The sequence below is a fragment of the Heliangelus exortis genome, chromosome 3 (assembly GCF_036169615.1).
Source record: "Heliangelus exortis chromosome 3, bHelExo1.hap1, whole genome shotgun sequence".
NCBI lineage: Eukaryota > Metazoa > Chordata > Aves > Apodiformes > Trochilidae > Heliangelus > Heliangelus exortis.
The window spans coordinates 57,497,956-57,513,005 of record NC_092424.1 but is presented as its reverse complement, the minus strand read 5'-3'; the positions used below and the strand labels follow the sequence as shown (position 1 = coordinate 57,513,005).

The following is a 15,050-nucleotide window of genomic DNA, read 5'->3' as shown; positions in this document are numbered from 1 at the left end:
ATAGTTAGGCACACACCAACACTATAAAAAGTCTTTTTCTGGGTAATTTGGCTGACATGCCAAAAAAACAAGCAAATGGAGGGAAAAAAAAATAAAAAATCACTTGCAAAGTTCCTAAGCCAGTTTCACCGACTTTGCTCTTCTAGTCCCTGGGAAAATACTCCCTTCCAGAAAAGATGTTATGTGGGTGTGCTTGAAAACATCTCAGGCTCTCAAGGAACACGTTTTTTTGTGACACACATAGAAACATTTCTAAAAATGATAAATGACAGTTTCATAGCCAACTATCCAAATTTAAATGGAAAAGAGAACAATCCTTCCTTAAACAGATGAAGGCCAAGTTATCTGCCCTTGAGCTTCAGGATCTGTCATTTTAAAACAGGACAAGATGACAACCTCTCCCCCTTACTCCACTGCATCAGTCACCTTCTGCTGATTTCCGGATAGCAGCTCTTCCCCCATCCTCCAGGGACATTAGTCACACATAATTCTCCCTGCATCCTGGGCCACCCAAGCAAAAATAGAGAATGAAATACATTCATTTACAAGAAAGGCCTCACTGTTCTCTTTCACTTTGTGTAAAGGCCTAACTGATCATTTACTCCACTTTCCCTAGAGAGAGGCAAGAGAGTTTTAGTCTAGCACATCATTCACAGCATTCTGTGAGTCTCCAAAAAGTACTTTTGGCTAAGAGTTATACAGAAAGTCTGTATGGAACCCTCTGCCTCTTTTTAAAATAAATTTTAAAAAAATAGCTTAAAATGCAGCATTAGGGCCACAGCTTGCACTGGTTTTGAAGCCCTCTTTAGAAGATCAACCACCTATAGTAGATTACTGCATCTTTTTCAAAGAATCATCTTTCACACTGGCAGGAGCCAGTACTTAATCCCTAAACTAGACTGTCAAATAAAAAAGCAAAACCAGGAATACTGCAGGTTTTATTGCAGTTCTAACACTGTGGGAAATAAAACCTGACCAATTTCTAAAATTATATACTTCACATGCCCCTTAGAAAAGGTTATTCAACCGTATGAAAGTGTACAGCATACACACAGTGCCTCAGGATACCTACACACCGCTGAATAACCACTATAAAATCATACCTCGGCATATATGGCTACCAGTAAGTCCCTAAGTGAAGCCAAAAATAACTCAAGGTGCCAGATATATATTCTGACAGGACTGGCCCAGTTGCTCCAGAACAAACCACATTGAGAAAGCAGTGTTGTCACAGTCACAGGTCTGCCTCTCTTCAACTTGACAGTGCAGAAGGGAAGGTGGATTTGCAAAGCTAACCTCAGAAACCAGACAGATGCCACAGTGCAGAAATTTATACTTCAGTGACTGGCAGTCACAGACAGACTACCAGGATCTGCACTACCCTAGGACTAACAGGCTCCAGGACTCAAATTATAGAAATAAGTACACACACACACTCTCCTCATAAATACGTATTTTCATAGCTGTAGCCACATGTTTCCATAATGAGGATCAGTTTCCAAATAACTCTCCTTTTCTATAGAGCATTTTTAAAAAACATTGAAGAACACTGTCTAGAAAAAGGCAATAGAAAAAAAAAAAAAAAAAAAAAAAAAAAAATCAAGAAAACAACACCAAAACGGTATAGTGAAAAAATATGACAGACAAGTAAAGGCAGCAAGTAAAATACCACTGATGGAGGCAAGATAAGATGAAAGGCTGGTACCTAGCAACAAAGTGATATACACAGATCTGCTGCTAGGATTCCCAGAATTCTACATCTAAGTCTGTAAAGCACAGTAGGAGAGTGTCAAATGATTCAAGTGAAAAACATAAGATAAATAAAATTAAGTAGATCAGAAGTCTGGAATGCCTAGAATTCAGTTGGCATCCAGAAATCATACTTACATTATTCTTCTGGAAAATAATTTCCTGGAACAAAAAAAGAAGAAAAAACCCCAGTATTAATAGCAGTAGGTAATAGCACTAAACAATTACTAGGTGAGATACCTAGTCAGCTCAACTTGCAATATTAGCATTTACACACATAACAGGAAAAAGCTGATTAGTATTTGTTTTCTATGCCTGTCAAATCAACATAAATCAAATCTTGTCTTAATAAAGAGGTAATGTTGATGGAACCAAGTAGATACATATATCTACACACACAGGAGCTTATGTACTGTGTGCATCTGTATATAAACAAAGGTGAGTCGGATTGAGTAGTATTTCTATGAAGTTTTAAAATACTCCAGAACTAGTTGAAATTCACATGGCTCTAATAATTCTGATGCAAAGAATGTATCCCCATATTTTATATGTAAAGTTTCAGACAATAAGAAGCTGGAATACCCACAGATGGAAGGAGCTGGTTCTTGCACACTAATCTGAGTGGTACAGCCCAAATATGAACCATATCTGGACAATGACCTTGTTTTCAGGAAGATTTAGTCTGCAAATTCTGATCCCGGCAATTGATAACCCTGCCAGATTTGTGAGACAAGAACATTACACCTCTCCCACTGGACCACTGAGCAGCTTCACCCACAACACAGCATTAAAAAACCAAGAAAGCCTTAAAAACCAAGGCACCTTGCACTTTCCATGTTGCAGAACTCAGGCTTCCAAAACACTGCTCTTTCCCCTGTTGAGGAGGCATATTTCACATACAGCTGCTGCTACCTTCTGTAGTGTGGGACATAAACATCTAGTCAAATGTCCCCTAGCATGGGCAGGGACATCTTTCACTAGGTCGGATTGCTCAAAGCCTTGTCCTGCCTCACCTGAATGTTCAGAGAGAGGTACATTCCAACAGCACAAGTTTACCCCAGTTAAATCATGTACTACCATTTCGTATTTACTACGTTTTCATTAACATTTATGTTTTTTTAATAAAACCATATAACAAAACCTTCTATAACAAGACTAAAGCTGCACACACACTCCAGAATTGCTTCTACTCTATCTGCTGTGACAAACACAGGAACAAACATGGCCTGAGAAGCTGCCCAGGCATGCCCACAACTACTTTTTCCAGGCAGTTAATAAACACCATGAGAAGGGTCTGGCTTTTCAACAATATTCCTGCAAACAGTGATAAGCAGAAGCATGGACCTAGCTCAAAGCTAAAGGAAACAGAAAAGAGTCTTTCAGAGGACACTGTACCAGGGGGAACTGGGACATCCAAATCTCTCCGAGCAGGAATTGGCTTCCACTTTTGTCAGTGGAAACCCTGCATGTGACCAGTTTGCCCGGTCCAGCTCCTAAACTAGTAAAAAGTTCTCCCAAATGCTCAAGGAAGCATGGTGCCCACTCCAAGTGATTTTCAGTGGGAGTAAGGAATTTGGCTCCTTACTCAGTAAAAATAGTTCTGCTCTGTTTACACTGTAGGTCATTGTACTTGCATTATTGAGTTCAATTCACAGATATGTCTTTTGTCATTAGCAGTCATATGTTTAGGGCTTTTATCTGATTACTTTCTGTGTTGCAAAAAAAGAAAAGGAAGTAATTGGATAGCTACCAGTCCTGTTGGCCAAGAAAATCTGGAAGCAAGAGTAGGGGAAAGAAACTGGGTTACTCAAGGTATGCCCCACCCAACAGAGGGCCAAGCTACAAACAATGGGACAGAATCAAAACCAAATATCCTGCACTAGTGAGAAGCAGAGGAAGAAAACCCTTCATGAGAGGAGGCAGTGCCCAGATTATTACAGTCTGACTCACCAAGCCACTTACTAAAATGCTTCTTTTCAGCAATGCCTAGAATGGAAGTGCAATAACATAAACCACCTCCTGGGTCAGAGCCAATGAATCTGAGGTAGGGGAAATAATTGAAAAGACTGCCCTCTGAGTTGTCTGCCCTCGCCCATGGAAGGGGGATGGAAGTTATTACAGTAGAGTTACCAGGAGGAAGCAAGTATCAGCTACTTGGCTGACATAATTCACATCCCCACAGATTATCCTGAACTCTTATCTTGCCTTCAACCAACCTCCTGTACTGTGAACTGTGGCCCTGAGAGCCAGGCACAAGGTTTTTTTTTTTCACTAACTCTGCTATGCTGACAGCAATCCCCAGCACAGCCTTTCAGTAGGTACCTGATGTAACCAGCTGTAACTCAGCAAGACATAGGGAAGTTCACCTGGAACCTCATCAGGTTTGGCCAGAAAACTGCTACTTTCCTTACTTTGCTGCCCCTGCCATGCTACCATTCTCACTCAAATGCCATTACTGCAGCAGTTTACCCCATGCATCAGTAATTCCCTTGAATGACAAAACCACGTATTTCATTCTCATATGAAATCTGTCAAACTTCTGTTGCTGTAAAGAGCCATCGAACACCTAGTTATTTAACTTTATCACAGTAAGTTATCTAAATCATTCTTTTGAGAAATTAAACTGAGTTTTTCAGCATTCTTCTGTGGCCTTTCTTCCCAGGAATATTTCTGTTATTCTCTTGAGAACCACGAGGGGCATCTGTATTTTCTATGGAAACAGACAACCCATTTCAAGAGTTGGACTAACTGGGACTTCCACCCCCAACACACCCATTCAGAGTTTTTCTGTTCAGTTACCTTCAGGGACTGCAGAGACTCTGCATTTGTATCACAGTAGAGGATGATGTTGTTAGCCATGCTGAAGCTCTCCCGAACTCCCAGGTGGTAGAACAAGGAAGGTTGACGGAAGGCATCACTCATCTCCACAACAGCAATATCTGCAGAAAGAAATTAAAAACTTGTTGTCAATGCCATACATTTCTGACAGGGAAATGCTTCTTGGACATGTCTCTTCACACAATTTGCCTTGACCTAATTTTAAGTAGGAAATAAGATACTTACAAGCATTTCTCCATTTTAGACATTAAGTCTGAATCATTAATATAATCAGTAGGATGCAGTTTAATTTTTTCTGTTTTCTTTCTTCCTTCCTCCCCCCTTCTTTTTATAGATAAGATAATTTCCTCCAGTAAGAAGGGGTACAACCTCACTTATCAGTAAAGGGCAAAAAGTTCACTCGGTGCCTTGGAGAGTAAAATCTGTTCAGTTAATTGATGACCTTATGGAAAAAAAAATTACATCTGATGTGTATTTTCACCCTCTGTCCAAGTTGCAATAATCATTCATCCAATATATGTACACCACTGCAGAACATTCTATTTAGATTCTGTATTATAACTTTGGAAGAGCTGTAAATTGAAAGAAAGGCAAAGGAAAAGTCTAACATAAAGAGCCATTCAGATCTGGTTTGATTCATAGAGAATAACTAGAGAAAAAAGGACAAGGTAAAGCAGAAGAGAAGGGGAGAGGTATTCCACATGTAAAACCACAGAAGCCCTCATATGGGTTAAAACTTCATTTTGTGGAAAATTCTATTAAGAATAAATTTTACCTGCACACATAACATTAAGCACATGCAGAAATGCTAACAGAACATGGAATGTACTACACAATTTCTCTTGAAAAATGTGGTTTACTTGGCCAGATTCACACCAATGTAAAACCAGAGGCAATTACAAAGTATCATCAGAAATAGGGAAGGCTTCTATTACAACAGGCAGTGTATTTCTACTGCAAAAGGCTTTATGGGATCAAGACAGCAAAACAAGAAAAATTACTCATCTCCACCTCTCTTGCAAACACTCTTCTGTCTCTTCACCCAATTCATGTTTTCTTCTTTTCTTTCAGCAAAAAAATTTAGAGAAATGCAGTTCTATGAAGAGCAGAAAAACAAAACAAAACAAAGCACCAAAAAAACCACCAGTCTGGTTTCCCCACCTTCCCCTTCCTGTGGATGCTTTTATGAAAAAGACGGGTACCAAGAGAAACTCTGTAGGCAAAAAGCTTACATACCCTGAAGCTGCTCTACTCTGATATTTTTCCTCAATTCAACCTCTAATATTCTACCTCTATTCAACCACAACTTTCACCTTGCCTATCTCAGATCATTAAAACTGTAATGAAGATAAAACATAACAATAATTCAATAAAAGATAAACCTTGTGGCCATGCTCTCAACAGGGAAAGCATCAAGGCCATCTCTCCAACTTGTTGAACATCTTTGAGACCTCAATTCTTCAAGTCATACTTTACTGATATGGTTTATTTAGTGGTCTACAGGCTTAGAAACTATTAAAAAGATGAAGGAATTATGGATACACACAGGGGGATGAACAGGCAACACTCACCTATTCAAGCTTAGGCTCTTCAAGAAACAAGATTAAAAGAGAGGAGACTAACATGGTATAAAAAAAAAAAAAAAAAAGGAGCACTTTTCCCCTCAAAAATCAAATATTAAATTACTTTTCTAAAAGTTTCATAATTTGTATTTTAAGAATCTCCCACTGTCCAATTTCAAATAAATATTTGCAGTGTGGGTTCCATCAAATGCATTCTATTGCAGTTAAAAAAGCAGCGCATTGCTAAGGCCACACATACACCAACTTTCTTTAATTTTAGGAAACTGAGATATCCCCGCAGCCAAACAAGAATGACAATATTGATGCTATATTTTGCTTGGGTGAGATTAGGGTTTGTTTGTTTATTTTCGTTAGGCCTAAAGTTGACAAAATACAAACTCTATTTATAACTGTTCTTATTCATAAAAAGTCTAATCTCAAGCAGCTGTAAGCCTGTGGTAGGCTTCTATTACTTTGAGCAGGAGGAAAATTTGTGCAACTTGCCATGACTTAATTCTCAAATCTTGAAAGATAATAGGCTCTCTCTAGAGTTGCACAACTAAGATTAAGAAGAAATACTACTTTAAAAAAAGAAAAATAAAGTCATAGAGCTTGGTCATGCTCAGAATACAGAAAACACTTGAGAAATCCTTAGTTAAGTGCCAAGTTCCCAGTATCATAAAGGAGGAAAGAATAACCCTTTGAAACTAAAATAAACTATATATATGTTTGTGTGAATTATCATTAAGATTAGCTGGTCAAATCCCTTTAATGTAACTGTTAGAGTAGATCTGACCCAGGGCAATAGTATAAGAAAAGTTCTTGGGTCCTGTCATATCTCCATTGTAGAAATAAAGTTTAAAAAAAAAAAAAAAATTAAAAAAATTGAACAAAAGCTTTGAGTTACTTAGAGGAGGGAAGGATCACATGAATAATGAAACATTTGTAAGAAGAATTATGTGAAGATACTGATATAAACTGTCATCATACTTATATTTCTTAAAGGGGTATCTTTATATTTTAAGACTACTGTGAATTTATCTTCTGGATTATCTCATCTAGTAAAGAAGAATCTTTCTCAGGATATGTCCAACTTCTGTGAAATTTTTCTTCTGACTCCAGCAGTTTTATATTTTAAGATGAAGTCAAGACAAAGAGATCAGATTTCTAAAGTCTGGGCTGCCCCTCAGGACTGGTATTACAGTTTCCAAGGGGAACAGCCCACTTCTTACCTACAATCCCAATAAGCCACAGAAATGTGTGTGCTTTTTGGACCAGATGTCTATCAAATTAAAAAAAAAAACCATGTAACCTAAACTAATGTTTATTGGAGACCCATTTTTGCTATCTCTTTCACACAGCAACTTTTCTGACCAAAGATTGGTGTTTGGAACACTGGTCAGAAGCTGAGAAGTCAAATACAAAGCAGCAAACGGAAGCTCATAAAAAAAGCATAGTGGTAATGATTCCTGTGAAGTGCTGGAAATGCAGTCTCAACTGCACCATAAAGCAGAAAAATACTATATTCAGCAACATAAACTATGATTTGAAGTTTAGCAAAGCTGAGTAAGACTTCAAGTTTTCAAGACAAATACAACTCAAGTAAAAATTCTCAGTAGATCCAGGAGAGCCAATATTTAGCTCAAAACAAAAAGAACTGTTTATTTACCAATACATAAACTACCAGAATCCTGTTTATGAGGCTCTTAAGCTCTCTTTGCCCAGATGAAATAAACCTAGCAGGCTGCTGCAATGCAAGCTACGTTTTCCATTCACCGGAAAATACAGTTTCATGAGTGGCAAAACGGTGTTTCAGTGAAAGTGGAAGAATTCTCTCTACAGTTACTCTGGAGTAACACCCACTTAGGAAAGTATTTGCAGTTTCAGTTTCTAGGCAAATGAAACAATAATGACCAAGCACAGGAGTCGGAGTCAAGCCCTCTCAACACGTAAGCCCTCAGGATGATGCACTCTGAAGAGCAGGGACTGAAAATTTACTGCAAATGCACCTCTCCTATGTTGCAGCAAAGAAAGTCTTTTTGGTCTCCAGAAGACTAATGATGAGGGTGGGTGTGGAAGCACATTATACAAAACAGATGCAAGAGCCAGGAAAGCGTAATAACTACAATTCTGCAACAGGTTGTGAAAAAGAATGAATTTTATCCCCTACTTCAGTCTTGGGCATAAGATTAAATTTCACAGTCTCTATTTCATGAAAGTGGACCTTTTTAGAGATCACTGTTGCTATTTTAAAAATCAGGGGTATTATGGTCTTCACCTTTTTTCTGTCATCTTCAACATTAGTGCTAAACAGTCTTATAATAAATCTTACCATAAATCATTGTGTTTTCCTAGTTTACAAACAGTAAAGATTAGCCATAACCTCCTCTCCCATCTCCATAAACAACTGGCAGGCCTACATGGATGTGACTGAAATGTAATGTAAGTTGGAGGCAGTCAACTTGACCCTTTTTGCCTGAGAAGTAAAGGAAAAGGACACCTCTCTGAGAAGCTCGGCATATATTACAGCTGTGCTACCAACAATTCTTATCTGCAATGTAAATCCACATAGCTCTTTTTAAGCTATCTGTGCAAAGACTTGGCTATTACCAATGCCTTCAGTCATCCAGAAAGTGATAAACAAAATACTGTGGTCAAAGTTCATCTCCTCCTCATTGTTTAAATGCAACAGGGCAAAGAAGAATGTTTAAGCAAATGCCCTGGCATATGATAAATGTACACCCTACTTTTTGATACTACCTGCTTACTACAGTGCTGCCAGGAAAAAAGAGTGAATACAAACAGAGCAGCTATAAAACTAATGAATGTTTACGTTTGCTATTACCTTCTGATTAACTGGCACTAAACACATGGCCACTGCCTCACATTCATCAACTCACCATTAATCAGGGCAAAAGGAAAGTTGATAACAGCAACTTCCAAGACAGACCACTCTTTGGGGTTCTTTTTCACTTGGGTATTGAAAGACAGACTAAAATACTCTTCCGGATGGGATATAAGAAGAAAAGGATTTGTGACAGATTTTTTTCCAGTGCAAGCCTGGACACAAAGCACTTTTTAATTGGCAGTATCAGGATCTCCATTCAGCCTTATAACCATGGTTTTAGCAAGCCATAATGCCATTTACTACTGGGCAAGCTTTCAAAACCAAACGAACGACATCCTTATCTACTTCTGTTTCTTCATGGTTCTCTATGCTTGGCACGGATATCTTCCTCTTTACCTGCACGAGGGAGGAAACCTGCTTTGGAAATCACGTCAGTACAGCTTGGTATTTCTGGTTCAACTGTGCAAACCACAGTGTCACTGACTTGTCAGCACCACTGGCATCAGACATTTCCTGTCAAGAGTGTCTCACACATCTTCAAGGCCATAAACAACTGATGGGAGCCACTGGGGTGAAAACACCTCAACACTGGGGAATGGCTGACTTCCCAGGAAACCCATCCAGCTGAGCTAGTCTGTTGGGAGAGGCTAGCCAGAAAAGGAACTGCATAAAGGTACCTGAGGCTTGGATACGGGGAAGGAAAAGCAGGTAATGACTTGACAGCCAAATTAAATCTGCCACATATTACAGGAAAAGCACTATATTTGCAGAAGATCTAATTGATGTGCAAAGTATGTGCTAGGACATTAAGAGACATGCAATGGATGTGGGCTAGCTGTTATCTAATGTAAAGCTATGTAAAGGATATTTCCAGTAAGCCTGGCTCAAGCAGTATCGTTCTTATGAAATGGAAGCAGAGACCTTGCATCACTCACATACAAACTAGAGCTAGTCCTGTAACCTACTCAAAGGGTAATATCTGAGCACACATTCCCAGCAGATGTAAGGCAAGTCTAGCAAGCTGGTGGGTCTTCCTTTCAGGATGCTGCGTATCACAAATTAAAGATAGAAATAACTAGAGTAGCTGACACTTACCCAAAAAACGAGATACCTTCAAATATAATAGTACCATGTTGCCATCAGACTGGTATTAAGCCCATTGCCCCTTGAATAAATTAAACTGAGTTTAACTTCTCTTGAATTTAAAAGTGAACTTCTACACCTAGACCTAAAAGCAAAAGGTATGATTATAATTTCAGATAAACACTTCTAACAGCTTGCTGTTACTGTTTGGGGTGGTCCTGATCCTTCCCCACCTGTTTCTATCAGACAGAGCAAGGCTAATACCCAATGAGACAACTGAGTAAATCTATCTGCTGGCCTGGAGGGGTGGGGTGAGTATGGAGGATCAGCTGCCACTCAGATCAGTTAGATCACCTCACATTCCAGAGACACCACAATACCTGCAGGGATGCAACAAAATACCTCCCTGCTTCTGCTTAAGACTAAGAGGACACACATTGTTCCAGTGGGCAAGGATGCAACATCCACTTGTTCAGGAACCCTAGATACATCATCATCACAGGAGGAAGAGTTCCTTGAGGCACAACACAAAAAATAAAGAAACACACACACTCCTAATCTCCCTCAATACAGATATAATTGAAGCATCCATACCCATACTGACAGACTCTGCATGTGACTCAATTTATGTCTCGGGAGATCTGCTCAGTAACAAAAATAAGCAAGCCAATCACTTAAGAAGCAACCTTTCTTCTTTTTAAAACACTGGTAGTTGCTGATTTATTGCCAGGTAAGAAAAAAGAGGTACCTAAACTAAAGGATTAGTGTGGTACAACAGCTGTCCATGTATAAATTCAAAACAGAAATTCCAGGAAAATTCATAACCCACAAACTGTGATGTTCTGGAGCAGCTCCCCAGATGTGTAACTCATCAGTGGTTTTTATTCTGCTGTCTCAAAGGGGCGCTGCAAAACCTGCCCTCTCTCCCACAACACATCAAGGTGCTGCTTAGAAAAGCCTGTGTGAATCTATTCCTAATACCTTTTGTGGCTAATTCTCTCAGATCCTTCTGATAAAAGCAAGTGCAAGACTTCACTGAGCAGAACCAACCAGAGGAGGACAAGGAAAAAAAACAAATGATATCACAGTATGCTGGGTCACAGAGGGTCCCAGTGAAACCCCGGGTGTGTTGACTGCACTGCACTTCAAGGATGTGAAGGGAAAAGAACATTTTGATTGTGTAACTCAAGGCTAATGTGAGCAAAGCATAAGGTACTTACTGAAATGAAATAGCCAAAGCTGACAATTAACAGGTAACACAAATAAAAGTTGATATAGATATCAGAACAGGAAGAGGGGAAGATGTAGATGACAAAATGAGTGTGTAGGAATTAACACAGCAAAATACATAGCAAAACCTAAACAACTAGAGTAATGATCTGAAGACCAATGGAACAATACAGAAAAGCTTTCTGCTGAAGAAAAAGCTAAGAAAGGGGGGGAAAAAAAAGGACAAAAATAAGTGGAAAGCTTGAGATTAAAAAAAAAATATTTTCTGTTGGCCCCAAAGGACTGATACTATCACATGACTCCAACCCCCAACAACTGAAAAAAAAAAAACCAAACAAAAAAACCCACTCTCAGCTTGATGCATGTGGGAGGAACTCGGGATTAGGCAAGAATAAAAGATGACAAGCAAACAAAGAGACATTTATTTAAAAATAACCTCGATGCTCACTGCATCTGTATCAATCCTAGTGAAACAGGCTCACCAGTGCCAAGAACACCAAATACTGAATATTATTGTGGCTCCAAACTTTGCATCAGAAAAATTAACTAATGAGGCTCAGCTGAAGGCTTCAGCACATTGCAGGGCTCGTAAATGTTAGGATCTGCACCACACACTAATGTGTTTTTAAACAATCTACAAACACAACAGCAGAAAAAGTCAAGGAAAACAAGACAAGCCATAGGAACTCAGTACTTCTACATTTAGAAGTTTTGTCCATCACTAATTATTTTTTTCCTCAGTGAAGACCAAGCAGTCTTTTGGCCTGGAGATGATCCTTAGCAGACAAGAAGCCCCAAACAAATAAATAAAGAGATTTGGTGGTATCTGTGTGATTATTTTGGTTTATGCTTTGAAGTTATGTGTCTTTAAGAAATGAGATGAAGCAATGATTTTTCATTCACTGGAGAAGCAAATGAGCCTACCCAAAAAGAAAGCACCTGTGGGACCATAGGCAATCCAACAGAAGAGCTCAGAGAAGAAATGCAGATACTACAGAAAGCAAACAGTCAGATCTCAGAGCTATTAGAAAGATATTCTGAAGTCTAAAGGAACTGAAGACTTCATTAAAACCAAGTCAGGAAACAACATTCCATCTATTAGACAGGATGGGCAGGAAGAAAAATGATGAGAAGTTCTTTTTATTTCTCTTTATTCTGTTCTGTTTATTTCTGCCTTAGTGACCTGAAGTTTTCTCCACCTGAGAAGGATTCTAATTTTTATTCTAATAAAATCTGACCATTTGTACTGTAAACACAGTTGCACATTTGGCTGCTTTGAATAGCTCACTGAGACAAGAATGCCTAGGCAGGTCCACCTCCAATCTTGAAAAAACAATGCTGGGTTTTATTGTAGCAGCTAGAAATACAAGATCAAAGCTCTGTTTAACTCAGGATCTCCTCTCTGCCAAAAGCCAGCAGTCAGTTCTGCAGAGATTGCAAGAATGGGGTCAAGACTGACTGACCTTTTCTGCCTGCAGTCCAGAGATATTTTCAGAAAACTCTTGAGGTAACTATAAAAGATGAACAACAACAACTAATTCAGCACTTCATATTGTGTGACTAATTAGAGCTCTTTTTCTTCCTGTATGTTCATTTGCATCCCCTACCACTCACCTTGAGCTGTCCTTCACCTGCCCTTTTGCCTGGTACAATAAGATACCTGGCAAGATTTTACAACCAGTTCTTTACAGTTTTAACTAGCCTGCACAACACCAAACATTGCCATCATGCTGTTCACCAGCAGGAAGTTTCTAGATCAGCCATGAATCCTCTGAAGAGCCCAATTCAAAAAGGAAGTACAGAGCAATCCTTTCCAGCACATTTTTCTACTGGCAACCTTGCTTCATTGCAAAACCAATCTTCTGTTCTGTTCCTTTAAGAACCCATTCATCTGAAGGAAGTACAGATGTCAACTTCAGTCATTTTGTCTCTTTAAGAGCTTTATCTTGTCAAAAGCTTTTTGACATCCCAGTATACCATCTTAAATGGATCACACAAGTACAGGCTCATAAAAACAAAAGTGTGATTTGCCTCTACCAAAAATCCATATCAGCTTTTCTTCCCTACTGCCAGATTTTACCCATATGTCTATGCAACGTACCCTTTAGTTACATTTTCTGCCCATTTGTCCTATTAGTATGACCATCTTTCTCAAGTCCTGATTTTCCATCTTGATTGAATAGGATCTCTACCTTTTTCCCTGTTGGTGAAGCATTCAAGAATGCTTTCTTCTTGTAGCCTGTCTTCAGCAAGTATTGCTCAGACTCTTCTGGAAATTGTCTTACTAAGGCTCACGTTTATTTTGCCATAGTTCATGGTTTTAACCTGTTTCATCATCTGGACAAAAGTTCTCCTTTCAAAAGATATCACGCCATTCCTTCATCCACTTGGCAATTCTACCTTCTGTGGATTACTTTAGAATTTATTTTAATAAGTAGCATGCATTTTCTAGAAGAGATTTTCCTTAAGATGTCTTCATGCTAACTGAAAGCTTTTTCTCTTTTTAGTGTTCTTTTTCAAAAGTGGTCTGCACCAAGCCAAACTAAGAGGCTGAGAAAGACTTAAGCAGTGTGTAGAGATTGCTGAAGAAGGCCAGAGCCTGTTAAGCTGCTGGAAAAAAAAAAAAAAAAAAAAAGAAAAAAAGAAAAAAGGAAAAAAAAGAACCCAGAAGTATTTCTAATCTGAAGAATGAAGACATTCAATTCTTATGACATTATTTTCAAGTCATGGGAGTTAACATTTCCCAATACAGCAATAGCAAAAATGATTTAAATATAGAAGATTCATGAACAACAAGCACAGACTGAAAAAGATGCATACATAGTACTTTAAGGATATGATGAATAGCAGCTGGAACACTTGTATAAAATGTGGATCTTCCCAGGATTCTGAAAAACTGGAAGCAGAAGTATTCTAAGAGATGTAAACAAACACATTTGTTAAATGTCTTCACTTAAGAAAACATTTCTAGCCTAAGAAGAAAAACTCTCTCATAAATTATACAACACTTGAGAATGTTAGGTCCTAACCTAACATTCATAACCGAAGGTACAAAATACACCTACAATGTTTGCTCTTGAGAGTTTTAAGACAAACTCCAAGGTCTGTGAAAACCATGTGTTATTTTCTTATAGGGTCAGAGCATTTACTTATAATCCACTGTCAAACTGCAGCACAGTATGACAAGGAACTGTACAAAGTCATACTTGCATTCCTGACTTGAATGTCAATAGAGATCAATTCTATATGGATCCCCTTTGGGAAGCACCCAGATGGACAAGAGGAAAACTTGTTCCGATGCAAGACTGACAACATTCAGGAAACATGAATGTTTCTTACCCCCCGTGCCTAGGGGTGTGGAAATGTAAAACTGTCCAGATATCAGGAAGGATAGAAGAAAAAAAAATATTTTGCACATACTAGCAGTCACAGAACACATGAGCCAGCACTATGGGCTACTGAAAAAAATAAAAAAATAAATAAATAAAAAACCCCCCTGATATTCAAGAGACATCATATGAAATACTGTGCACCAGTATAACTGAAAGAGGAAAGTCAAACTGGCAAAGTATCCAGAAGGAACAAAACACAAGAGAGACAAGGGATTTAAAGACATGTGACTGACCGCATTAGAGTTGTTTTATCTACGAGGGAAAAAATTATTGCTGAACATATCTTATAATAACTCCTCACTGTATAAAAAGTTGGTGCCAAGCAGAGCAATAACTAGATTTTTCCTC

At 38.6% G+C, this 15,050-nt stretch overlaps 1 protein-coding gene across 5 annotated transcripts in view; it reads right to left on the bottom strand.

Annotated features, from left to right (window-relative positions):
- Nucleotides 1–15,050, bottom strand: part of MAP3K5 (mitogen-activated protein kinase kinase kinase 5) — a 100,536-nt gene that overhangs the window by 64,252 nt on the left and 21,234 nt on the right. For all 5 annotated transcript variants that reach the window (XM_071740809.1, XM_071740812.1, XM_071740811.1 and 2 more), the window contains 2 exons: nt 4,549–4,688; nt 1,888–1,911 (listed from right to left, as the gene is read on the bottom strand). In XM_071740809.1, the coding sequence (XP_071596910.1) occupies nt 1,888–1,911; nt 4,549–4,688 (164 nt within the window). The remainder of the gene's footprint in view (nt 1–1,887; nt 1,912–4,548; nt 4,689–15,050) is intronic.